At 32.8% G+C, this 27,874-nt stretch overlaps 1 protein-coding gene across 11 annotated transcripts in view; it reads left to right on the top strand.

The window, feature by feature from the left end:
* The window catches only part of VPS13B (vacuolar protein sorting 13 homolog B), a 627,764-nt gene that overhangs the window by 294,689 nt on the left and 305,201 nt on the right, over nt 1-27,874 (top strand). For 8 of the 11 annotated variants that reach the window (XM_032468222.1, XM_032468224.1, XM_032468221.1 and 5 more), the window contains 4 exons: nt 1,904-2,124; nt 11,896-12,099; nt 25,182-25,353; nt 25,884-25,998. In XM_032468222.1, the coding sequence (XP_032324113.1) occupies nt 1,904-2,124; nt 11,896-12,099; nt 25,182-25,353; nt 25,884-25,998 (712 nt within the window). Of the gene's footprint in view, nt 1-1,903; nt 2,125-11,895; nt 12,100-25,181; nt 25,354-25,883; nt 25,999-27,629; nt 27,739-27,874 lie in introns of those variants that run through there. The other 3 variants (XR_004315275.1, XM_032468223.1, XM_032468226.1) reach the window with 2 other exon arrangements.

The raw sequence follows: 27,874 nt of genomic DNA, 5'->3' as shown, positions 1-27,874 counted from the left end.
TTTAAGACTTAGAATATAATATACCCAGTTTCAACTTATGATCTGATTCCAAAGAGGAAAAGAGTCACATATCTGAGATAGTATCAGTATTACTTGGAATTTTTTTTTTAATTTAACAAATTAAAATGTGGTCCTTTCTATCAAGCATAATCACAATTTAGCATTTCTTGAATAACATAAAAAATTTAAAACTATATATAGTTTACTACCAGTTTTAAAATATGTAACCTGAAATCATTCCAAAATACTTTAAGATAAATTTGGCAAAGCCTTTATTTTGTAAATAGCATGGAACACTCTGTAGGTTTTTAAATAATTTCAGAATTAGTTACAGATGATTTAAAGTTCGTCATTCTTTCCTGGGGGAAAATATTTTAAATCTTAAGACAGGCAGAGTACCACAGTGCCAACCACATATTAGTACGCAGTTTTCATTGTTTCCAGTCAAGTTATTTTGGGCTACTATGTGTAGCTAGATTTATTTTATTATCCAAGTCTCAGTTTGAAAGTTTCTGTTTTTAATTTTATTAACCACTTGGTCAAGACATTTTGAATGTTCAAGCTTTAATGAGAATGTATTTTGTAGCATCCATTGAGTATCAGCATTCACAGTTCAGCTGCATATTTCGATTCCTTTACAATATATATTTTTAGCATGATCCACATAGTTACTCACTTGGAATTTTTTTTTCTTACTGAAAAATAATGTGAAACTAAAAGTACAATGTAATCCTGATTCTAACTCGGTGTGGGTATGTTCAACACTGGGGTAGGGGGAAAGACTTGAAGGAGACTTGAAAGAAATGTAACACTGTTAATAGTGCATATTACTGGGAGTAACAAGATGGAAGGTGAAATGTGACTGGTTTTGATTTTTCTTCTTTATATATTACATTTTATAAATTATTTTCAGCGAGGTACTAGTAGCTCTAATGAGAGAAGTAAATGAATATTTTAAATTTGTTTTAAAATAATCTAGATACTTAAAGAGAAGCCCGTAATATACTATCTATACTGACAAGTGCTAGTAGAATTGCACAGTCAAAAATACAAGTATAGGAACGTATTTGCCATCAAACTGGCATCCCAATAATAAATGTCTATAAATACTCTAATACTGACTATACTTTTAAACATTATTTCACAAAGTATTTTATCTGTTGTCACAATAAAAAAATCAGATGGCTTTATCTCATAAATTTATATTAAATTTTTCTCTAATTAATAAAAGAATAAATATAAAACAATGAAAGGAATTTTGCTTTTAATCTTGAAATTTGAGTGCTTTTTTTTTAATCAGGTATATTTTCTTTAAGAATTACATTGTCCATGAGAATCACCAATGGAAGATATCAGCATGCATCCTGGGTCTTTGCTACCAGAGAGTCTGTTATATCAGCACTCACAGGATTCTTGTGCAGATGGTCCAACAGACCATAGAAGATTGTTTATTTTCCTTTTTTATTTCACAGTCAGATCTGTGGTCACCTTTAGTCCATTTTCCTAATTTAACACATTTTCTGTGGTCTCCAAGGTACAGTGCATACATCCCCAGCAGGTGTACTGTACAACCCACTAGCACTAAGGTGAGGGGAGAAAAGTTAGAACTTCTGTGTATATTTTTATCTCATTTCCTTAATTTCTACTTTTGTATGTTTAATAATGTGCATAATTATTGTTACAGTAGTATAATAAATATAAACATAAACATTTTTTAAAGGTAACCATTACATAGCCTGTAAACTAATTTAACATCGTCTCTGGGGTACTATATTCCCTTTTTATGGTGACATATTAAGGGTTTTATATTTCAAATACTAACAATAGACACATTACTGTAAAGATAAAATTAACTATATTTTTGTATGTCTACCTCCCTACCCCCTTTTGTCCCCATTATCAGGTGATGCTTTTCCTTGGACTATCAGTTTGCATCATTTCAGCATATATACCCTCTTTGGAAAACAGCTGACACTTTGCCTTGTGGAACCTATGGGTTGTACCTCTACTCTAGCTGTTACATCTCAAAAACTACTCGCTGCAGGACCTGATACGAGGCATTCGTTTGTTGTCTGTCTGCATGTAGACCTAGAGTCACTTGAGATAAAATGCTCGAACCCCCAGGTTGGTACATTTGATTTATGAAAGGAAATTTAAAATAATGTGATTTAAGAACAATTGTTATCCATTTTGTCGAAGAGTTTCTCTTCTATTAAGCATCCTAAATTATTTTTAACAGTTCATCAAGATCAGAATGGTTAGATTAAGTATTGCTTTGAAGTTCTCTCAAGTTTTGTAATTTAAACTCTTCTGAAAATGTAACAGTGGCAGCATAAATGCATCTATTGGCTGATGGAATGAAATCAGTTGCAGATGTAGTTTTAAATGGTGAAGAACTACTGTCAGACTGGAAGAGTCTGTCAAAGTGATCAAATGTAATTTTCAATCAGATTCTCACTCAGAACTTCTTTTGCCGCACATATTTAAAAAAAAAAAGAAAAGAAAAGCACTGATTACTTTTGTGAAAACGCCTTTTGTTAATCTTATAACATTTCAGTTGATATAGGCCAAAAGTTGTATTCTATAGTTTGATAATTTAGTATAAATTCACATCTTCTGGGTTTATACAAATTATTAATTGCATACAATTTAATACTTGTTTCTTTGACCTCAAGCAGATTGTGCTATGTTTTCTACATAGATTGTCAATGTTGAACAATATTTGAAGTTACATTTTTATAAACAATATTTTCTAGAACCTTATTGGATCTGACAGGTCACTGTGATAAATCTTTGTTTATCTCAGCATTAGTGGTTTCAAACCAGTGTTTAAATTGTGTTTCTTAAAGTGGGTTCAAATTTTATTCCACATTTTATAGAGCCTCCTTTACTGATACCATCCTCCTTTCTCCTCTTTTCTCTGCCTCTCTCCACCTACTGTATACTACACAGTTTAGTTTAATTTTTATATATATTTGTGCATTTTGCTAATATCTTAGTGGTGGATGGCCTTATTATAAAAATACATAGAATTACTTTGAGACAGTTATATTAAATGAACATTATTTTAAAACTAAAAGCTTGTCCACTATTATAAAAATAATTTCTTTTCTAACCAGTAGTAAATTATTTTGAATAATATTAAATAATCTAGTTTAATAGCCATTTGCCATTCTATGATGATCCATAGTGATATAGAAGAGAATAATTATGAAATGACTTGCCCTCTCTTAGATTATTCTTTGAATTCTACTGTTGATGATTGCTGAAAAACATTTCCAAGAGGAAGGGAAACTGTTACAGGTTGAATTGTGCCCCCCCCCCAAAAGATATGTTGAATTCCTAACCTCTAGTATCTCATAATGTGACCTTATCTGTTAATAGGATTATTATAGAGGCAATCAAGTTTTAAAATGAAGTCATTAGGGTGAGCCTTCATCCAAAACAACTAATGAAAGGGACATTTAGAGGTAGATGTACACAGAGGGAAGTTAATAGGAAGACACACAGGGAGAGTGCCATGTGCAGTTAGAGGCAGATGCTGGACTGATCCAGCTGTGAGCCGAAGAGCACAAGGATTGTTGGCTGCCCCAGGGAGAAGATGAAAAGCAGTGAAGGATTCTACTCACAATCCCCGAGGGAGCGTGTCCCTGCTGATATGTGGATTTAGGGACTTGATCATCTCCAGAACTTTGAAACTATCATTTCTGTTCTTGTAAACCACCCAATCTGTGATACTTTTGTATGGCAGCTCTCACAGATTGTAGAGAAACGGATTCACCTTCTTTAGATCCTTAATCACAGAAAAAGGGGGAAAAAAAGATTTAATTCTATCATAGCATCAGAGGCCAACCTCAGCCCCTCCCACTGATTAAAACAAACAAAAAAGCAAAAACTAACAACATAAATGAATGTTCCCAACTTGTTTTTTATATAATTCAATTGTAAAAAAGACTTTAAGGCAGCTATTATACTTTTTTTTCATGAGTTATAAAAGAAAGCACACTGAATGAGAAAGGTAAGAATTTTCAATGGAGAAATAAAATATAAAGACAATCCAGTGGAATTTCAGAATTCAAAATATAGAACCTGAAATAAAAAACCATGGTGTATGGGCTTAGAAGTGGTCTGCATATGATAGAAGAGTCATTGAACTTGAATATAGAGCGTAGAAATTATTGAATTTGAAAAACAGAAAAAAAGACATTTAAAAAAGGACCAAAGCTTCAGTGGTTATGGGATAAAGTGTCCAAATATATATGTAATTGGAATTCCAGAAGGTAGGGAGAAAAAGCTTAGGGCAGAAAAATGTGAAAAAATAATTGTACAAAGTTTCCAAATTTGCAGAAGAAGATAGGCTTTTACATATTCAAGCAGTTCACCTAGTCCTAAGCATGTATATCTTTGAGGATAAAGTCAAAGATCAAGGAAAAGCCTGGAATGCCTGCTTTCATCATGTATTTCATATCGTACTGGCCATCCTAGCCATTACAGTTACTCAAGCAAAAGAAATAATAGATATAAAGATAAGAAAAGAAGTAAAACTCTCTATTTTCATATGATCAAATACTTTATAGAAAATCCCTGAGGAATTAAAAACCTATTACTAGAGCTAATAAGCATATTATGGTTGCAGGAGACAAGATTAATGTATAAAACCTAATTGTATTTTTATGTACTAGCAGCCACCAATTTGAAAATGGAAGGGGGAAATCAGTTTCATTCATATTGGTGCCGAAAAAAAACCCAACAAATGAATCTCTTAAAAAGATGTGCAAGACCTCTACCCTGAAAACCACAAAACATTGCTGAGAGAACTTGAATATCTAGTTGGAGAGAGATACTTGCTCCCAGATTGGAAGACTCAATATTGTTAAGATGGCAGCTCTCCCCAAATTGATCAAAAATTGGGCATAACCAAGTTTAAAACATTTTCTCTTTAAAAGCCACATTAAGATAGAAATGAAAGCCAGACACTTGGAAGAAATTTATCAAACTTATCCAGAATATTTAAGGAATCCTTTCTACTTGATAACATGAAGGAAAAGAACAATAAATAAAATAACATGAATGCAAATAAAGGGAAAAAGATTTGAACACAAGATATATGACTGGTCAATGAGCACAAGATGCTCAACATCATTATTCATCAGGGAAAAACAAAATAATACATAAGGACGTATCACTACACACCTATTAGATTGACTAAAGTTCAAAAGATGGGATATTGTGAACCAGCTAGAACTCTGTATACTGCTGATGGGAATTTAAAAATTGTGTAACAACTTTGGAAACAATTTGAGAATTCCTGAAGAGGGGCAGCATGTACTTACCCTACGGCTCAGCCATTCCTCCCTAAGTATTTCCTCAGAGAAACAAAAATGTATGTCTACACAGAGACTTTTACATGAATGTATTTAGCAGTTTTATTTATATAGACAAAAGCCAAACATAACCCAAGTTTTCATCAGTAAGTGAATACTTAGACAAGTGATTGCCTATCCATACAATGTAATACTATTCAGCCATAAAAAAGACTGAATTATTGATAGAATGAAACATCATGGATGAATATTGCAATCATTACACTGAGTGAAGGAAACCAGACAAAAAAGACTACTTACTGTATAATTCCATTCATATAAAGTGTTGTAATCTGCAAACTACTACATTGTGGCAGAAAGCAGGTTCCTTGTTGTCTGGAGGCAAGGCAGCGAGAGGGAAGGAGAGAGTGATAGGAAGGGTAGATTACAAAGGAATATGAAGAAAGTTTTTGCAATAACAGAAAAAATATTTCTATTCATAGTTTATACTTAGTAATAGCTCAATCCCTGCATCATAGATAGCTAACTGCCACTTGTAGTTGTCACCAGGAACCTTTTATTTTAGGGACTTATTTTAGGGATCATTATAGCCTTGGAAGGATTGCCCTACTCCACATGGTCTGGTTGTCCATAGCTCTCTCAGCTGAGAATAAATTCTGTTCCCATTGTTGTTCTAGCCTGGGGCTCCATTATTATTAATCTTAAAACTTTTTTTTCTTTTACTTTGACATCCTCGATGGTAATGTGATTTCTATGGATTCTTATTATATGTAATACTGTTGGTCAAAACTGGAGCTCTGGGATATAGTCCTCAGATTTTTACCTTGTTTGTTGTTGAAGTATAAACCAGTTTTAAGCTAAGTCATCACATAGGTCGAGCCTATGTTTGGCCTGATATTTCCTTCTTAAGTCTTATCCCTCCTTTTGTTCTTTCTTCTGTCACTGGCTCCCAGGGCCTCCTTGCTGCTGTTCCCCAGATACTAACAAGGATCTTTTTTGGGTTTTTTGTTTGTTTGAGAATTAAACCAAGGCTGAATGAACTTCATACCCTGAGAATCCTTTTACACTCAAAAAGCAATAATTTGTTTATATCTTCTTGATAAGTCCTGATAAACCAGCCTCTGTTAAATTGTTACCAACTGCTATATCCAAAGTTGATCACAAGGTTATTGGGAAGTTTTAAGTGAGGTAATTTATGAAAGTAGTTTGCAAAGTCTGATATGCAATCTGAATGTCGTTTTGTCACTTTAGGTTGACTCTGATATAAAATGCAAGACCCTCTACCTATGTAAATTGGTATGAATATCCCCAGTAGAATGTAGCAATATTCCTGAAGGGACAGGAAGCCACAGAAAAAAATAGCACTTTGAAGGATCAACATGTACTCAAATACTTAGTAAGAAGTAAATACTCTCATATCCTTGTGTGCTAGATTGACCTACATTTTAATGGTAAAACATTAGACTTCAAATAAACCATTTTTTTTAAATTTTTTTTTTTTTTTTTTTTTTTTTTTTTTGTGAGTGGTTGCTTTAGCCTGTGCTTCCAGACTCCCTCTGGATTCTGTCAGAATTACAAAGGATGACTTGATTTTTTTTTTTCCCTAAGTGAATTCAGCAGATATTTATTGAGTACCACATATAAACCAGAAATGAAGGGGAAAAGTTGAATAAGATAAACACATGAAGAAGGCCATGCCTACACACATCATAATTCAGCTGTTGAAAGCCACAGATAAAGAGCAAGTCTTGAAGGTATGATGAGAAAAATGACACATTACATATAAGAGAATCAAGATTTTATTGTTAGCTTGCTTCTCATAAGAAACTATAGAGGTCAGAAGAGCAACATCTTTAAATTGTGGAAATTAAAAAAGAAAAAAAAAAAGAAGCCGCTCAACCCAGAATTCTAAATAAAAAATATATAACATTTATGAATGAAGACCAAAGAAAGACATTTTCACATAGAAGAATCTGTCACCAGTAGGACTGCACTACAAGAAATTCTAAAGGAAATCCTTCATGCTGAAGGGAAATGAAACCAGATGCTTGAGCAACTTTTCAAGTGTTTATTGGCCATTGAGTTTGCTCTTTTGTGAGTTGACAATCCATATTGTTTACATTAATTTGTATTTTCCTGATTAGGAATAAGGATGAGCCTACTTTCAATGTTTTTTGACCAGTGAATTTGCTCTTCTATGAATTGATATTTCATATCATTTACCTAATTTTTCTGTTAAGTTTCTTAGCAATTTGAAGAGCTTCCCTTATATTCTCTAAATACAGACCCTGTATCTGTAATGTAGTTATTTGCCTTTAAAGTTTATGGAATCTTTTGCCAAAAATGTTGAATCTTTCTTAGTGATACATATCTATGTGTCTTTTTACATTTTCTGGGTGCCCTGCCTTATAAAAAGTATCGTGGGCTCCTATAATACAAATACCCACATGCATATAGGATCCTAAAATTTCTTTTACTGTTTTTATTATTTTCTTTTAAGATTAATGACTCAAAATAAACCTTTTCTGTATGTGTGAGTGATTGCTCACTAATTCATCTCGGTTTTGTTTCTGTTTTTTGAAAGTACTTCTCGTTCTTTTTTGTGCCATAGACTTCTTCAAGAATCTTATAATAGCCTTTTCCCCAGAACAATGTATATACCCACTTAATTTTAATATACTGTCAGAATCTTTGTGCACTTCCGATTATAGCGAGTATATAAGCGTCTTGATTCCATTCAAGTACTTCCTACTTAAATACCATTCTTTTGTTTATGCATTAGAGTGACATCAGAAGTGTTAACACTTGTCCATGAATTAATGTTTCATTATTGCTTAATGCCCTCAACTAATTTCTTCTACTTTAAAATACAGTGCAAGCTCTATATGTAGGGCAGGCCCAGAGCAAGTTCATTTTCATGTCCGACATTGTTGTAAATCTCTGTACCAAATACAGAGACCTAAACTACTGTGTCAGTTCTTAAGAGTTCATTGCCATTCAAGGCCTTAGACACTATAAATATTTAACCTGGTTGGATATTTAGAGAATTTGTAGCCATCAGTGATTTCCATCAACCTTGCTTTCATCTTAAGTGTTTTGCCAAAGTTACCCAGTTCCCTTTGTCTTCAGACACTAGTTTCTCAGACCTTAAAAATTGTGTTTATTCCAAAATTAAATGAGCCTGGGGGATCTCTAATAAAATTGCAATTTTCCCTCAGCCAATAAATAGATACATTTTGTTTTCCTATAAGATATTCCCAGGAACATAAAACTATCTTTTCATTTTTGAGTTTTTAATATGTGAAACTAGAGAAAGGATGGATTTCATGCTCCTTTCCTGTCCATTTATTCATAGCTTTTATTGTTCAAAGTTATGTTTAGTTTTCACCTAGGCAGTGGAATTTGGCATTAGTCTAAGAACACAAGCATTGCGTTCAGACAAAACCAGATTTGTGTTCTTCCACTATTCACTCATTTTTAATTTCTCTGAGCTCCTCATTTCCATTTTTATCTCTTAAAATTAGACTAAATGTAATGTCCTACATAAAAAGGGTTTTTTTTTTTTTCAAAAAAACGCTTTCTTTTGCAACTGAATTTTAATGATTAGTAAACAACCTGCATACCAAATGAAATAGACTTTGTAAATTCACATTCTCTTGGTTGTTATTCAACATGGATGAGTAATTGTTTTTTGAAATTCCATTCCTGCTCGGTTTCCATTGACATTGTATATCTAATGGTTTTTCTTATTCCTGTCTACCTTTATGTTCCTTTATGTTCACTCCTCTATCTGACTCTCCTAATACACTGCCAAACTTTTCATGGCCCTACATCATGTCTCGATCATTTTCTGCACTTGGCTATTGCTCTTGCTATTCTTATGACTGGAATGGCTTTTTGCACCCATTTAAATCCTATGTATCTTTCAAGAATGTATCTCCTTGAGGTTTTTCTCCACTTCACCAGTCCAATTAAGTCTCCTTTCTGATTGGATTTGGTTAAATGAGAAAAAGTATGTGCAGTTAATTTTTAAACAATAAAATGTTACATTTTTATATTCAATCAGTATTTGATATTTAAGATACTATTGATATTCAGTCACCTCCATACATAAACCACATAAAGCTACCTCACATAGAGCTCATTTTTTAGAGATTTTTAAAAAGTTTTTTTGGGGGTAAAAACGTAAATGCAATAAGCTACACATGTTTAAAGTATATATTTGATAAAGCTTGACATATATATTCCCATGAAGTCATCTTTATAATCAAGATAATGACAAATCCATCATCCTCAAAACTTTCTTTGTACCTCTTTGTAATCCTCCCCCCAATCCCAGGCAACCACTGACACTGTCATTATAGGATTTGCTAGGATTCCATATAAATGGAATCATACAGTTGTATTCTCTCTCTCTCTCACCTAGCTTCTTTCAATCAGCATAATAATTTTGAGATTAATCCATATTTTTCCATGAATCCAAGTTTATTTCTTTTTATTGGCAAGTATTCTGTTGTATGGATATTCTAAAAATCATTCACCTACTTACTGGTTACCATTTGAGATTTTTTTTTTTTTCCAGTTTTAGACTATTACAACTAAAACTGCTGTGAACATTTGTATTCACGTCTCTGTGTGGACAAAGACTTTAATTTTTCTTAGGGAAACACTTAGGAAATGGCTCAATCATACAGTATATGTATGTCTTTTTTGGAAACTGCGAAACTGTAGTCTAAATTTTACATTCTCTTAGCAGAGAATTTTAGCTGCTCTATATCCTCACCAATACTTAGTTTAGTTATGCTTTTTAATTTCAAATGTCTTAATAGCTAGTTGATAGTAGCTCATTGTGGCTCTATTTGGCATAGTTTTCAGTACAGCTTGAAGGATAAGAGTTGAACATTTATCTTAACTTTTTGCCTTCTTTTTTAAAAACTCTGAATTTGGAAAGTCTGAATTCTGTGATATAAATAAAAATAAATATTTTGAAAATAAAAATGTATTTAAAGTTTATGTCAGTGTTTGCTTGGTATGCTAAATGCACAGTGTACTTGGTGACATTCATATACAATTCTTTTATGATACCAGTTGAAATCAGGAGTAGTGACAATAAAAGCAGCATTGTCTTAACTAAATAAAACTTATGTCCTTAAAACTATTTAGAAGCTATTTATGTTTTCCTTATTTGTCAGTTCTAATTGTTTACCGAAAAGTAAAAATCTTTTTTAAAATTTTGATTTGCAGCAAAATGGTTTCTTTTTAGAGATTTATGCATCATCTTATTTAATGGCCAAAAAGGACAAAAGAATTTGAACTAAAATTTCTCTCATAAGGTTTTTATAGGATTTCTAGCCATTAGCTTATTATTTTAACAAAAAGAGCTATAACCTGAGATTTGAGACTTCATCACACAAAAAACAGGAGAAACTGTAACCATGTACTGTTTTATATCAAATAAGGATTGACAAGAGTGTTTTTAGGCATCTGTTCTGCCCACATAAGAAGCCAGCTTTATCATTTGGATATGTCCTGCGGCTGAAACTTCTTATAAATATGAGAATTTCTTTCTTTCTTTCTTTTTTTTAGTGGCAAGCAGAATATGGTATCCAGCTGTGGATTTGCTTATATATTGTGTTTGCATTTTTTTCCTAGGCTTCTTTTATACAGTATATGGCAATATGTTGTCATACAAATTCCATGATTAATGCTTATTTATGAAATCTTATGTAAATATCTTACAACTTAGTCAAACAACGTGCAAGTTAAACAGTTTTTTCTCTGAATATTGGAATGACAAATCTGAGGGGAATAGTAGGTTGGATAGTTTATGTTCTTTATCTATAGAAAAGTTTCATATGTAACATTTTCCTTTTACTGTTCTATGTTATATCATTCTTTTTTACTTTATTTTGCTGCACAAGAAATCCAGTTTCAGATTTATTCCTCAGAAAATAGAGAAAATTTAAATGTGGAAATAATTTAGAAATAAGAATGGTGATTATTTCATGTATAACTAAATAGTCATATTTACTAGGATTTATTTGATTTCTAATTTTGATCTGGACCTCTGTTTAAGAGGCATTTCTTTGTGTTTGTTCTATTAGTTTTGTATTAAAAGAAATCCACTGTCCCATAATAAGCTGTTTTATTAGCATTATTACCATCTTAGCAATATTTTCTCCCAAAATGCTAAATTGCTTATAAAATATTACAGTTTGAACATATGGCAAATTTTAAGTGTAAATAAGTTCATCATATCTGTCTCAAATTCAATTCATGATAAAATGTTTAATATTATACATTTTTATATGAATTCTTTTTCTCTATATATCTCATCAAAATTATGGTGTCATGACAAAATGATCATATATATGATAAATACAGTGCATATAATATATAATAGATTATAGGTCAGGATATAATGTCATGATCAGTGATACATTGATAGATTTTTGTTTCATATATTCTTGTTTCCCTGGACTTGTTTTAATTTTCTCACGTTTAATTAGTATTTTGGTCAATTGTGACTAGAAGTTGAAAGACTTGTTCCTTTTTTTCCCCTTCTGCTCAGGTGCAGCTCTTGTATGAGCTAGCTGATATCATGAATAAAGTCTGGAATAAGATTCAGAAGAGAGGCAATCCCAGCCCTTCTTCAGCTTATCCAGAGACCGTGGCAGGGCCTGTGCCTGGTTCCCCAGTTAGGAGCAGCATAGGCACAGCTCCTCCAGACACCAGCACGTGCAGCCCGTCTGCTGACATTGGGACTACTACTGAGGTCAGTGTTTCTGAAAAATCCCGTTACTAAGTGAAGGGCGATGTGTAGCTCACAGTTCCGTCTCAGGGCTGAGAATGAAGATGGCCTCACCACTGTGGCAGCCGGCAGGGTCACGGGGCTCCTGAGGAGCTGTGGTAGCAGTGGCCGTGTGGCACAGTTTCTTTTAGGTCCAAGTATTTTAATCACTTTTAGTAGGAAGTGAAGTGACAGTGGGCGTTCTGTGAAATGGCAAAAGCTGAGGCACAGGAAATGTGGTTCCTCAGAAGTATGGAAACTTAGAAGCTGAGTGCAAAAGAGGCTCATGCTCCCCGCTCCCCTTCCCTCTCTGCCTTGTTTTTGTTATCTTGTAGTTTTCAATTTTGTCAGACCCAAAGTTCTCTCCTCCTTCCTTCTGATCATAAAAGCCTTTCTTTTCATTTTTTAATACCATAACCTCACCCAGTATGCCAGTGCCCTTTTTTATGACAAATATTTTATAATGCCCCCTTTACTATCCTGAAATGAAAATAAAAAATAATATAACCTTTTTATATATATAATTATAATATATATATAATTTCAAAATTTTCTGGTATCTTGAATAAAGTGGAAAGGATTAAAAGGATTAAAAGGATTAAAAGAAAGTAATTTAAGGTACAGTAATATATATTTCAATTTAAAAATGCTCAGGCATGGCTACATAGAAGATATAATGAAGTAGCCAGGTATATGCGATTACTGTGAATGCGACTGATACAAATAGACTTGTGCAGGCCTGTGTTAAATACCACAAGTTGATGATGTGATTTTCTGAAGTGATAGCAAACTTGGTAAAGTTTTGAACAAAACAAAGTTTATTCTCCCTCTTATTTCCATAGTCGCATTTCTAGAACTCTTTGTATGTAAGAAGATCATGCAGAAATGCAAAAAAAAAAAAAAAGTGTTTACATTTAAAACAGAATCCAATTGGATGCCCATATGTTTATTTATAAATAGGATTTCACCTGCTTCAATGCCTGTGAGATAGGCTTCATTTTTCAAGATTGTCCTGTTCATCATAGGGCCTCTTGATACCCTAACTGGTAACTCTTAAATGCCAGTAGTGACATTGAATTATCAGTCAGCCAGAAACATCCTAACACATTCTCAAAACACCGCCTAGTGGCCTGAACTCTAACCCCCGAGAACTACTGTCATAGATGGAGGTAGTTTTCCTTTTTGTGTAAACACGTGTTGAAGTAGATCTATTTGACCCCTGCACAAGCAATTTCTCTGTCCCTGCTTATTCCCAATCTTAAGAAACTCAGTGACCTAAGTGATAGGATTACTTTTTGTTTTCCCTTCAAATGAAAATCTAGAAATATTCCCTTTTGAAGTCAGTAAGGCATATCCTTTTAGGGTAAAAACAATGAATTCTTTCTGGAGATTCCTAATGTTCTTAGAATAATATAAAGGCTCCTGCAGTAAAGAAAACTTTTTAACTTTATTGAATGTAGTAGTTTCCAAACGTATTTAACCAAAGACCCCTTTTTCATACACTATATGTTAACATTGCACAAAATACACTTAGTAAAATACTTTGGTAGAGTAATCAAAGCTCAGGGTGTTAAAGTGCTGGACAAGGCTAGTACAAGTGAAATTATAAAGTTAAATCTTCTGGATGTTTCAGTGGCAGGAGGGAGAGTGTTCCACTAAACAGTTCTTGGCTAAGTATTGTATTAATTGTGATGGTAATATGAACATGACTGCCTATCTTGGGAGTGGTCTTTTAGAAAGAGTTATTTAAAAAACACTGCAGGTCCAGAAAAGACAGGGCTCCAACAGGAATGGTCATACCTGTTGGTCATACATCTAGGGACTGCCATTCACACAAAGTACAGTTTGTGTGGTGCTGTCTACAAATTATAAAGTGGACGTGGTGACCATGATATAAGATGTAATAGAGATAATCATGCTCTGCAATTATAGAGAAATGATTTCAAATTCAATCTACAGAGGTATTTTGCAGAGGAAGTAACATTTGAAATGGATCTTAAGAAATGTGTAAGACATTGGTAATAGTTTTGCTTTAGTAGGTATATAATAAATAGGATAGACTGGAAGAATGATGTCTTCATTAGCGAAAGGAAGAGATTAACAAAGGGGGAGGATTTTCTCAATCACTTAATTCTGCTTTTAATAATAAGTTCCTTCTATGACTGCAGCTAATTTAAAATTGGAACTTTGAGAATTTTTTCTAATTGGATCATAGAAATAAATGATGAAAATGTTTCTAGTGGATTTGTTAGTTTTTTGTTAACTATGGATATAATCTGATCTGATTTAAAAAGATCTGAAAGTGAAAGAATCTTAACGCAAAAGATTCACATTAATATTCAAGAGACACCATGTAAAGCAGCTTACAAAAGGTAACAAGAGTTATGGGGGGAAATGTGGTAAATAGTTTCAAAATGTACCCACTTTTGTTTACATAGTGTGGGCAAGAAAAGAAGTGAGTGATGACTAGTAGTTCGATATGGATTTGAAACTCACAGTCACTTGGGAACCTTGTTCCCTGAGAAGTATCTTAAAGTAATTTCACTGGTTTGTTTTCTGTAAGGAGCAAGAAGATTTTTGTGAAGACTGTTATGATATGATAGTCAACGTTAAGGCTTTGATTTAACTTTACAACTTAGAAGGAGGTGTTCATATATTGAATATTTCATGTATAATTTGTCTGCTTGCTCTCAAGAAAATAATTATGTGGAGATCAAGATTAACTATGTATGCATCTGAGTTGAAATTAACCTCTTTGAGAATTAGTAAATGATGGCATCAGAAAAGATAGTCACTGTCTTCTCCTTTGTGTGTGATTGCTTCATTTGTGACTAAATCTGTGGTTGTTTAGTTGATGCAGAATTCAGAATTTGTGCCCAGACTTTGATTTCTCATTTTCTTTTGTTTATAGTGCTGCTAGAACTGTGGGTAATGACCTTTGTAATTCTCATTCTTTTTATTTTGAGTTCTAACATGGTAGGTATGTTACTATGATCCTTTGAATTCCATTTTAAAATGTTCTGTAACTTTGGTGAATTTGCCTATATATTTAAAGTTTTACTTGACTGAATGGTGATAAAACCCTGTTCTCTCACTGGAGAAACTATTTAATGAATGGTGCTAAGGAAGACAATGTGGAGAGAGACACACATATATTTTCTTTTAATCTGTTCAGAAGCCTTTATGACTTTTCAAACCTGGCATCCCTGGCCTCCCTTTGCTTCTCTTGCTAATCATTGTCCTAATAATCTTGTGATTATAAGACACTCTCTGGATAATAGCATCATATAAGCAACAGAACTCTCTATATACAGATTTAAATATACTGTATCTATTTTGTGGTTAGTTGTAGCTGTAACTTCCCTACCCTTTTCATGACATTGCATAGATAGAAAATGATATTTCTACCTGGAGTAATCAGGAGAAGCTCTAAGTCATTGAGAGCTTGATTCACCCCAGCCCTTCCCCACAAACTCTGAGGGCCAAGAGACCTGTGTCTCAGCATTGACATGCCCGTGGTGTCACAGCGCACTAGTTAGGAAGCTCTGAGTGATAGTATTTCTTTGATAAATATATTCCTAAAACTTTTGTTACTGCCGCAGTAAAAGGTGCTGATATTGATGTATTTAAGTAAAATTATTACCTTGAGATTGCTTCATACCTGTGTTCTCCTGCCTCCCCCAAGTTTTAACAAAATAGCATTATAACAGCATAGGGCTGCTGTGGTATACCGTGTCCTTAGTGTGACAGTCTTCTTCATGCAGCCAGGGCTAAGAAGAAAATAAAAAGTTTTTGGAGTATCCACTAAACTGAGCACCTTATAAGCATTCTCTCTTTTAATTTTCAAACCCATGTTATGAGGTTGGTAGTATTATTTACCTTTTACAGTGAAGAATTTGTGGCTCCTGCGGTTGAGTGATTTGTTTGAGATCATACAGATGAGTGGCAAGGCTGAAATGAAAACTTTTGCATTGTGACTTTAGAGTCCCTAAGATGTATTATCATACGAATTCTAGGACTTAATCCATTGGTAAATCTTCCTTTTTAAAGTAAACTGTTGCCACCAAGTGCAGATGTGTTTGTTCTCCTTTGTCCTGCTCAACACTTGAGTTTTGTGGAATAGTTCTCTTCAATTCTAAAACACTCATTGTCACTTGACAAAATACTTCTACATTGTCCTTAGTTTCTCTTTCTAGAACTTCTCATATTCCCTCTCCAAGTCTTTGAACCACTGTTTGTTTTTTGTTTGCATTTTTGTTTTGTTTTTTCTTTTCTGTTTTCCCCCTTTTTCCCCTACTCTTTTAGCTCTCTGTGTTTTCTCTAGGGCATTTTTCTCAATTCCTTTTTTTTTTTTTTTTTTAATTCCCTTTGCTAAATGCCCTTTTAGCTATTTCTTATCCATTTGGTTTAGTCAGTGGGTGATACAGGCAGGAGATCGGAGGGTAATAGAAGTGAGAGGTTGGCGGTTTTTGTTCCTTGTTCCCGCCCCACTTTGGTGCCCCGTATGGAAACCGTTCATGACATTTCTTCAGTCTGGGAAGCCTCATGTGGATTGTCTGTTTTTACTGAAGAAGCAGCTCTTTTTGGTGCCAGGCTTTATGCAAATGGCTCCAACTCAGACTCTAAGCTTTTTCCAGTCTCTGAAGGAGTGTTAAAATGGCATTGCTTAAACCCCTAGACCTTTCCCTTTACCTGAGTTTGAGACTTCCCTTTACCACCATAGACTCAGTTCCCAGTCATTACCCTGACTTTGTGTTTCCTCTTCATTTCTGGCATCTTGAGATTTGCCTCTTCTTATTTCAAGTTTGGCTGTTATATTAGTTAGAAAAAGATGGCATTCTCAAATTGGGCAGTTTTAAGAGCGTTTAATAAAAAGACAAAGGTGTCCCAGTTAATTTTTTTGTGAGTTCTTCTATTGTGGTAAAACATAGAGAACATAAAATTTCCATTTTAACCATTTTTAAGTGTACCATTCTGTGGCATTAAGTGCATTCACATCACCATCAACCATCTTCAAAACTTTATTTTTCTCAAATGAAATTTGGTACCTATTAAACAATAACTTCCCATTTTAACATCAAGATCCATGAACATGGGACATTTTTCTATTTATTTATGTCTTTTTTCATTTCTTTTAGCAATATTTTATAGTTTTCAGTATATAAGTCTTTCACTTCCTTGGTTAAGTTTATTCCTAAGTATTTTATTCTTTTTGATTATAAATAGAATTGTTTTATTAATTTCTTTTCCCGATTGTTCACTGTAACTGTATAGAAAGATGATTTTGTGTGTAGGTTTTGTATCCTGCAGCTTTGGTGAATTTGTTTATTAGTTCTAACAGGTGTTTTATATGTGTGTGTGTGTGTGTGTGTGTGTGAAATCTTTAGGGTTTTCTGCATATAAGGTCATGTTGTCTGCAAACAGATAATTTTACTTCTTCTTTTCTAGTTTAGCTGCCTTTTACTTCTTTTTCTTGTTAATTGCTCTGGCTAGGCTTCCAGTAATATGTTGAATAAATATTTCACTCAGCTTTTTAAATATTGGGTAGTATTTTCAAGTTGAACGTAATTTTCTCTTTTGACAGTCATTTTGTGTTAAGGAAACCTTCTAGCGTGTTTCAACAAACAGATTTTGTTCAGATAGCAAAAGACATATTGAATAAATGACCCTTTGTTGCTTTTTCTGTTTCCATATTAGCTATACTTTTTATGCAATTTTTTTCATCTAAAGTATGTGTTAAGTCAAACAAACATTATAGGTTAGAAGATGATTTAGACTGGGAGACTTACACTGACTAAGAAGTAGGGATGTCAAATAATGATTATATTGTTTCAGTCACATCCTGGATGTGAAATACAAACTTTCTACTATTATTTTTAGTATCTGAGAATAACCCTAGTTTAAGCAACCAGAACCTACTCAGTATCAAGCACTATTGTTTGGTACAGAGCAGACTTTAAACACATTGTTCTTGAATATATGGATGTTTAATGATTTGGAAATAGTACCTCATTTATGATAAAATTAAATCTGATTGATTATGGTGTGGTACAAGATGTATAGATTCATTGTCACTACAAATATATTTTGATGTAAATTCATAAAACTGTATAATGAGTTTTTTTCAGTTTGTTTTCATGTCTTCTGTTGTTTTAAACATAATTCTTTTATATTATTTATCAGATCTGTTATCTGAATTTCTTGAGAATCTAATCTTACTGTTTGTTTTGTTCTTAACTCTTGCTCTTACACCGTTGCCGTATGTGTTATGTACTCTTCTGCTGGGAGTTCTTCACTAGTGGGACTTTATGAGGCTCTTACGTAGTGGTCAGGAGCCTGTTCCCCAACAGAGATTTTATGTGTTTCCTTCTCTGAGAAACTCCAAAGGCTATCACTAACCTGGGGCCCCTTTGCTATTAATTTCATAGACATTTCTTGAAACATTCGGTAGTATGAGATCAAGCCTTCAAACCTACTTGTAACTTAGAGTTGTGTTTAAAAAGTCTCAAGGATAACTGTTTTCTACTACCCAGGCTAAAATAGATACTGCTTTTTTCTTGGGTTTATTCTGTTGCTTTTCTAATTTTTTTAATTGGATACTTAGCATAATAATAGTCATCTTTTTTTTTTTTTTAATTAACCATGTAAGGCACAGTCCTTTATGCTTAGAGGAATTTATAGTATTTAAGTTGGGGGATGGATATGTGTATACACATGATACATAGGTGGCCTGGGAAATTTAGCCTATAAATTACATTGCTGTTTCCCAGAGAAAATTCTGTGTTACATGGAATGGGGAGCAAAATTTTTGCTGTACCCAATGTGTCTCTGGCGCACAAATTGTTGACATGGACTCAAAGATAAATAAGACTTTACCCATAGACTTGAAGAACATACTCCATTGTATTTTGGCTAGTTAAAATTGTCAAAAGTTTGTGTCCCATCAGTTGTTCAGGAAAGTGAAACATTATATAATTATTTTAATTGAAATATTTATGCCATTTTGCTTACAAGACAGTCCAACAATAAAAACTACCTTTAAAAGCACTAACATTTTCATGATTTCATTTACATAACAAGTCAACGAAGCAAACATACACACAATATACAAATACATGGGCACTCACATACTTCCCTTACAGGGTAAATGCATAAATTGTAACTCTTTTGGAGGCTGTTGTAGTTATGTAAAATGATATTTCTCTCTTGTGCATTTTCAATACTTTCCATAAAGGGGATACAGAAAGGACAGTTATTATGGATAGCTATATTGTATTGATGAAGCTTTCTCATGTGTACACATGTAAGATCTTTGATAATGTCATCCTTATTCACAGTATTGTTATAAGAAATAATTTTAAAGCTTTAGAAAAATCTAAAATGCTGAATGAATGCTAGAGTATTGTTTTATAGCTCAACCTAAATTAAAAATTGACAGATTAAACACACATGTTGGAAGCTTAGGATCATGGCAAAATTTGAATTCCATGTTTTATTGATCTAGGAGTTGAAATTGCTTTAGCAGCCGAGTTCTCAGAAAAATCCAGCATGAGATATATTGTACAGCACAGGGAATATAGCCAATATTTTATAACAACTTTAAATGGAATATTATCTGTAAAAATATTGAATCACTATATTATACACCTAAAATTAATATACTACTGTGCATCAACTATACTTCAATTAAGATAAAAAAATTTATTTTCAGGAAAAAAAATCCAGCATGAAGTGGTTCATTTCTTAGTTTCTAATAGTTATTTAGAATGCATTTATTTTAGTCAAATATAAAGCGAAAATTTGGGGTGGAGGGGACAAAATGAGTGAAGGTGGTCAAAAAGGTACAAACTTCCAGTTATAAAATAAATAAGTCCTAGTGATGTAATGTACACCATGGTGACTGTAATAATACTGTATTGTATATTTGAAAGTTGTAAGAAAATAGATCTTAAAAGTTCACCTCACAAGAAAAAATAATTTGTCACTGTGTGTGGCAATGGATGTTAACTAGACCATACTGTGATTATTTCACTATATATGTAAATATCAAATCATTATGTTGTATACCTGAAACTGTTATAATGTTATATGTCAGTTATATATCCAAAAAAAGAAAAACAGAAGTTACTTGACAGCAACTGCCATAGCAAAACTGCCATTTTTTCAGTTATAAAAAGTTGTTACTCACTTATGTATTAAGTGCAGTTAACCTAAGCAGTAATCGACCTCAATCTGTTATTCCAGACATCCTTATAGAAAATAAATTTAGTTTGAACTTTTTTACTCAATTTCTATTTTAAGAACATCTCATAATAATTTTATATCTGTTCCTGAAAATAGACTTATTTCATTAAATATTTATCTTTAAATGGTTTTATCATCAGCATTTAGAGAGAAACTTTCATTCAAAATGTAGGAATCTTAGCATTTAGATCATTATCTCATCAACTGAGTAGCTGTTGAAAGAACCAAGATAATACATATATCAAAGCAGGTACTGCTTAGCCTCCACATACAAATCAACAAAATATTTTGTTTGTTATGCTTTTCTTATTTCAAAATCATCATACCAGAAGATGCCTCTGGTTTCTCGATTATTGGCTTATTTTTTAAAATTCAAATAGTTTTATTGTATAAATATAACCTGTTAATCTGAGGTCACCTTACATTTGTTGTGCCTACTTATGTCAATTATGGATCTGGGGACCACTTTTAAAAAGCAGTTTTGATTTTTAAAAATTTCTTATTAATACTTGCACTCAAAAAGTTCATGAAATTTTAAAACATTTACTGTTTAAGGTATCTCTTGCTATTTCTTGCTAAGTTGGATCAAAACCATTATTTTAAAATTATTTTGACTATAAAGAACTCACTGTAAATGGATCTAGTTTTAAAAAGCACACTCTTACCAATTGTTTGTGTTAAGTAGAAGAGAAGTATTTGTTTATATGATCCTTGGATGATGGGTACTTTAAACTATGAATAATTCTTCTTATGTTGACATGTTGATAGGGAGCAACATACTTTTCAGTGGATAAAGCTCTAGCTTCCTGAATATCAATCTGAGTGATAGTAGAGGGGGAAATATGAGTGAGAGACTTAAGTACAGAGCTTAAAAACAGTTCTTTATTTTTCCCACTCTTCACATTAAAATAGTGAGAGCAAAGGTAGTGGAAGCCACAGCAGGCCACTTGTTACTGTTGACTTAAGTACAAACAGTCGTGGAAGTGTTTAGCCCTTTGGGAAGTTTAGTGACTGAACAAGAACCCTGGAGTTGTTTTGATAAGAGAGAGTAATATGGCCAAAAGTATGATCATCCCTGAGCTCTGAAGCAGGCCAAGGATAAAGGGCTGAAGTATTTGCTCTTCCAGATGAACAAAGATAAATTCAGTTAGCAAAATAAACTCAGTATTTTGGTCAATTTGTGACAAAATGGTGAAAGAATTGAATTGTGTATTTTAGAACTTGGCATGAAGAGGTGTGGGAAAATAGTTCAGCATCTCTAGTTCTGGCTCAGTTTTTGCTATAGATTTAGAAATAGAGCAGAAAATTAATGCAGAAACATATTTAATAGTACCACCCAAATGTTGTAAATCCAAAATGAAAATTGAAACTATATGAAGAAGGAGAGCAAAACTTTTTCTCAGGAGTCCTTACTTACTAAATTTGAGCCACAGTTTTCTTAGCATTACTACTGAGTAGTGTTAAAAATCAAGGCTTCCATTGATGTGAGGTACTCTTTGCCCTGTAATTCCCATTCTCGGGATTATGATGTTCTTCTGACTCTTGGAGAGAGAAATTAATTTGTAAATGCTCTGAGAACCAGTCTGTAGAGAAAGGCATACTGACACATTATGTTGCCTTTTATTAAATTTAACTTTGTAAAATATACCTTTTTCTGGGATTAGTTTTTGCTTTTCATTAGATACTATTTTACTTTAGACACTTAACCAAAAACTTGAATTTTTTAGCTGTAATTTTTAATTGAAGTATAGTTGATTTACAGTGTTGCAGGTATATAGCAAAGTGATTCAGTTTTATATATACATATATTCTTCTTCAGATTATTTTCCGTTATAGGTTACTACAAGATACTGAATATAGTTCCCTGTGCTATACAGTAGGTCCTTGTTGTTTATCTATTTTATATATAGTAATATGTATCTGTTAATCCCAAATTCCTAATTTATCCCTTCCTCCCACTTTCCCCTTTGTTAACCGTAAGTTTGTTTTCTACATCTGTGAGTCTATTTCTGGTTTGGAAATATGTTCCTTTGTCTAATTTTTCTAGATTCCACATATACATTTCTCTGACTGACTTCACGTAGTATGATAATCTCCAGGTCCATCCAAGTTGCTGCAAATGACATAATTCATTCTTTTTTATGGTTGTATAATATTCTATTATGTGTATATGTATGTGTATATATATGTACGTGTGTGTATATATATGTGTGTATATACATATCTTCTTTATTCATCTGTTTGGACATTTAGGTTACTTCCATGTCTTGACTATTGTAAATAGCACTGCTATGAACATTAGTGTACATGTATCTTTTCAAATAAGAGTTTTCATCTTTTCCAGATTCCTGGAATCATATGGTAACTCTAGTTTTCTAAGGAACCTCCATACTGTTCTCCATAGTGTCTGTACCAATTTACGTTACCAACAGTGTAGGAAGGTTGTGTTTTCTCCATACTTTCTCTAGCATTTATTATTTGTAGACTTTTGATAGTGGCCATTCTGACTGGTGTGAGGTGATACCTCATTACAATTTTGATTTGCATTTCTCTAATAATTAAATGATGTTGAGCATCTTTTCACATGCCTATTGGCCATCTGTTTGTTTTCATTGGAGAAATCTCTATTTAGGCCTTCTGCTCATTTTTTGCATGGGTTGTTTGTTTTCTGATACAGAGCCATATGAGCTGTTTGTATATTTTGTGAATTAATCCCTTGTTGGTTGCATCTTTTGCAAATATTTTCACCCATTCCATAGGTTGTCTTTTTGCAAAACCCTAAATTTTTGTATACCTTCTCAAATTCTAAGAAATTTCAATTATAGCAGATTTAGGACCACTTATGTTTTAGAGAGGCATTTATATAAAAACATCCCAAACAGTAAGCTATTTGCTTTGTTTGGTGTAATTGGAAGGAAGGATGACTATATATTCAGATTTAAGTCTAATTTTGTGTCACAGTGAATTGCAAGACACTATTGCTTTGCTGTGCTTGGTCCTTAAGTATTCCAACAGTAAACACTTCCCTGTAGTTTTGTGAAAATCTTCCTTGTTTGATCTCTTCTGGGGATTCAAGGAAACTGAGTTTTCTTCTGGTTGAAAGATGCTGTAAAAGTGAGGTCAGGGTAAAAACTTCATATAGAACTGAATATGCCTGCAGAGATGGCATGTCTGTACTAGTGAGAGTAGGTTTTTTTGGTTTTGTTTTGTGTAAGGTTTTCCTATCTTCCTTGTTCTTTAGGTGCCAGTCTAATGCCTTGACTGGGAGATAAATGGGTTCTGATCTGAGAAACTATCCAAGGAAACAGTGTACTGACCATGTTGTATTTTCTTCTGTTAAACCTTAAAGGATGTTTTGTCTGGTAGTTGGCTACTGGTTATGGATCCTTAGCGTAGGCAATGAACATTTTGTTTGAAACACTCAAAGCAACAGGTGAGTGTTACAAGTTGAACATACATGGCAAAGGAAAATGTCCTGAAGTTAGAAAGGTGACAGAATGAGAAAGGCAAGAGGGTGTAGGGTATAGGATACCAAATTCTACAGGGCGGAGAGTAACAATGTCTAAGTAGTAGCTAAGCTTGATGGTGATTACTATACATACCATTTATGAATTGTATATTATAAATTATCACTTTATATTTGTGTTCTTCCTTAATCTTAAGTAAGATATATATTATTATTATATAATAAATATAATTATAATAACCATTTCGCAGATGAGGGAACAAATTGAGAGGTTAAATTACATTACAGTATCTGAAGTCCTTAACCTCATATACCAGGCTGCCTATCAGACTGAGCTTCAGCACATATAACTAATATTTAAATAAGCATGCTAGAGTATAGTTGATCAGCTCACAGAAAATGGGTTTAGGCTCTCAGGTTTTTTTTTTTTGATGGTTTTAGATGTACAGCAAAGTTGGGATTTTAAAAAACCAAATACGTGGTAGCTAATCCTAAAAGAGTGGAGTGCATGAGTGAGTGATCACTGTTTCTGGCACCATCTCTTCCTGCCTTTGAGACTGAAGCTGTTCACCTCCAAACTAGGATTTGTTTTTCAGCTGCTGAAAAGGAAAAACCCAACAAACCTTTTACAGAAAGTTTGTTAGTACCAAATTTAGGGCCTTACACATATCCAGAATTCAGTGTGTATTTGTTGACTTGAATAAGCTCATGCTCTGTTCCTCTAATTAAGACACTTTTAACCATATAAATCATTTAAAAAATCTATCATCAAATCTATTAACTTTTAAAAGTCTCTATAGTAACATATGTGAAGCATGATGAATGTCTTGCTGTTTCTTAAATCATGCTACTTATGTTTTGCTATGGTTCTTATAGAGTCAGACATTAATATTCCATAGCAAGGGTAGGCAACATTTTTAGTAAATGGCAAGACAGTAAATATTTTAAGTTTTGTGGATCATAGCACCTCTATGACAGCTACTTAACTCTACTAAATAGCAGCCATTGGCAATAGATAAATGAGTCGATGTGACTGTGAGGCAGTAAAACTTTATTTCCAAAAATAGAGCCCAAACGGTCCTTGACTATAGCTTCTTGATCAAGAAATACTCATTAGTACGATCCTAATTTGTTTAGAGGAAACTGGAAGGGCATGCCTGTACATTGTAACTAAGAAAAGCATGTGAGTAGTATGTGTTTATATTACTGTCATTATGTATTAGCATAAGCATCTGTATGATTAGCATTAGCATATATTATAAGGATGAGTTATAAGGAATCATCGCAGGTTTTTAATTATAATTTTTCAGTTATTTTTATTTAAGTTACAAAGTATTGTTGTTATTTCTCATCCCAGGGAGATTCTGTTCAAGCAGTTGATGATTCACCATTCTCGGATTCTGTTACCTTGGAACAAACTACAAGTAACATTGGTGGATCCAGTGGACGTGTTAGTCTGTGGATGCAGTGGGTGCTGCCCAAAATTACTATAAAGCTCTTTGCTCCAGATCCTGAAAATAAAGGCACAGGTATAGGATTACTTTTCTACTGAAAAGATAAACTATTAGACAGTATTGTTTAGAAGAAATTGGAGAGTCAGTTTTATCTGTCATTGTCATTTTTATCAAATAAACATTATTAGATCTAATTCAAGTGATTTCTACTAGTAATACTAACATGTTGACTCTATTTCCTAAATCTTGTCTTGTTTGTATTAAAATTCATTCCGAAAACCCTAAGGTAATCTTTCCATTGGTCAGATTGATGCATTAGATCATCACTAAACGAACTGCAGCGATTGTTGACTGATACCAGATGTAGCACTTCAAACATTAACCGAGATTTCCCCTATCTTGAAATAAGTATCCTGTCTTAATTATTAGGGCTATATTGATATAATTTTCCTTATTATTTTAGTATCTTGTGTGGCTAATGAACAGAAAGTCTCATTCCCACTTTAGATCTGAAGGATATCTATGCCAATATTATATGTGAAATAGAAAGTTTTAATACTGAGTATGAGGCTTATACTGATATTAATGTTTGCTTCTTATTGCAGAGCTTTGTGTGGTCAGTGAACTGGAAGACCTCAGTGCTTCCATAGATGTCCAGGATGTTTACACTAAAGTGAAATGTAAAATAGAAAGTTTCAATATTGATCACTATAGAAGCAGGTAAATAATGAATAATGAAATCGGGAAAAGCTATATTTACTTTGAACAAATTCTATATAAGAATTTTTGTATTTTGGTCTGATTAGTAAAATATTGTACATATTCCCAGAGGGTTTTTAACAGATAAATTGGTTAATTTTACTTGGTATTCATTCATATATGGAATATAATAAAGTTTTGTTCTATAAGAGGGCAGATCTGTTCATAAACATCCACTCAGCTACACTGAATGAAAGAAGCTACCTCTACTAATTATCTCACAACTTGTTACATATGTTGTATATTTGTTTAGATTCCTGGGACACAGTGGATGGCTTTGGTTTTTACTGTATATTCCCCATCCACTCCGTATACCAGTATAATTATAGATCGAAATGGAGCAACGTCTCATGTCCCTTTGCACTTTGGAGAGTTCTCTTATATCACAGATGATTAATGTACAAGTTGTAGATGTGCCTAGAACCATATATTTCCTTCTTAATAAATTTCTATCAAAAGTAGATCATAAGCAAATATAATTTACAAATATAATTTGCTTATACTAATAAATAATGGTAGGACAAAAGTAGAGTTTTAGATATTTTTATGAAACTTTACAGCAATTTTATTGTTAATTTTTCCCAAAGAAAGATGCTTTTTTTATTTTGCTTTATGCTACCACCCTAATTTTTTTAATTGAAATATAATTCATATACCACAAAACTCACACATATTTTTAAAAATTATTTTTTAAACAGCATTCTATTTTCAACTTCATAGTATTTTGGCATAGAAACAGCCTGAAAGTCCTTTTTTTCCTAGATTTGTAATATTTACTCACTCAACAATTATTTATTAAGTGCCTGCAGAAGCATGTATGTTTCTGTACCTTTATTGATGCATTATGTATTCTAAAAACCAAAGGCTTTTTTATTTAATGGGTTTCTGATTTTATATTAAATATATTTGAAGTTTTATTCTTTATTGTATATATCATTTTTGTCAATTACTATTAAATCTGGCACAACCAAAAAAAATGTGTCATATCTGTGAAGTTCAAAATATTTTGCTGGATATATATTAAGACATATTATACTAGTATTATCTTATCAAGCTTATGATAATTGGTTTTGTTGTAGTAACGGTGAATCACTAATTGATTTTTAATAATGGAATGGTTAGCTGTATAGTTCCTTTTGAATGGTATATCTCTATGTCAAAATGATTTTTGTAAGTGATACATGAATTACATTTTACTGCTGAAAAAGTGTCTTGATTATGTGAATATTACAATTTATGTTCTAGGCCATCAATGACATTTAAATTTATGTAATTTAATAATATTTAGATAAATTACTTATTCATTGATTTAATAAATATGCTAAGCTCTGGGGATATAGTATTTAACAAAAATAGACATAAACATGCCCTTACGGACCTTAGCATCTCATGGGTAAGAAAGAAAAATAATCAGCCAAGTAAGTATACAATTTACCATTAAGACAGATGCTTCTGTGCAGAGCTACCAGGGTTTGGTACTAACGTAAACTGTTCTGTTGGTTGCATTGTCACATCCACGTTTTAGTTCAGTATAGTGTTGTTTACATCATAACTACTTGAAATAGTTATATATGCTCAATTTTTTAACTCAGAAAAATTGAAGAGAACAGATAAGGTGAACTTATGTTTTCCAGGCCAGGGGAAGGTTGGCAGTCAGGACATTTTGAAGGAGTATTTCTACAGTGCAAAGAAAAACCTGTGGTGAGACTCATTTAGTAATTATGATTTTTTTAACAATATATTATAAACTGTTTATGTTTGTTCTTTCATGAGTAGGACTAATGGTTACAAGAATTAGAGCTCCGAGTAAATTTTTTGACCTTTTCTTCCCAAATTA

This window comes from Camelus ferus, chromosome 25 (assembly GCF_009834535.1).
Source record: "Camelus ferus isolate YT-003-E chromosome 25, BCGSAC_Cfer_1.0, whole genome shotgun sequence".
NCBI classification, from domain to species: Eukaryota; Metazoa; Chordata; class Mammalia; order Artiodactyla; family Camelidae; genus Camelus; species Camelus ferus.
The sequence above is the reverse complement of the archived record's forward strand: the minus strand, read 5'-3'. Positions and strand labels throughout refer to the sequence as shown.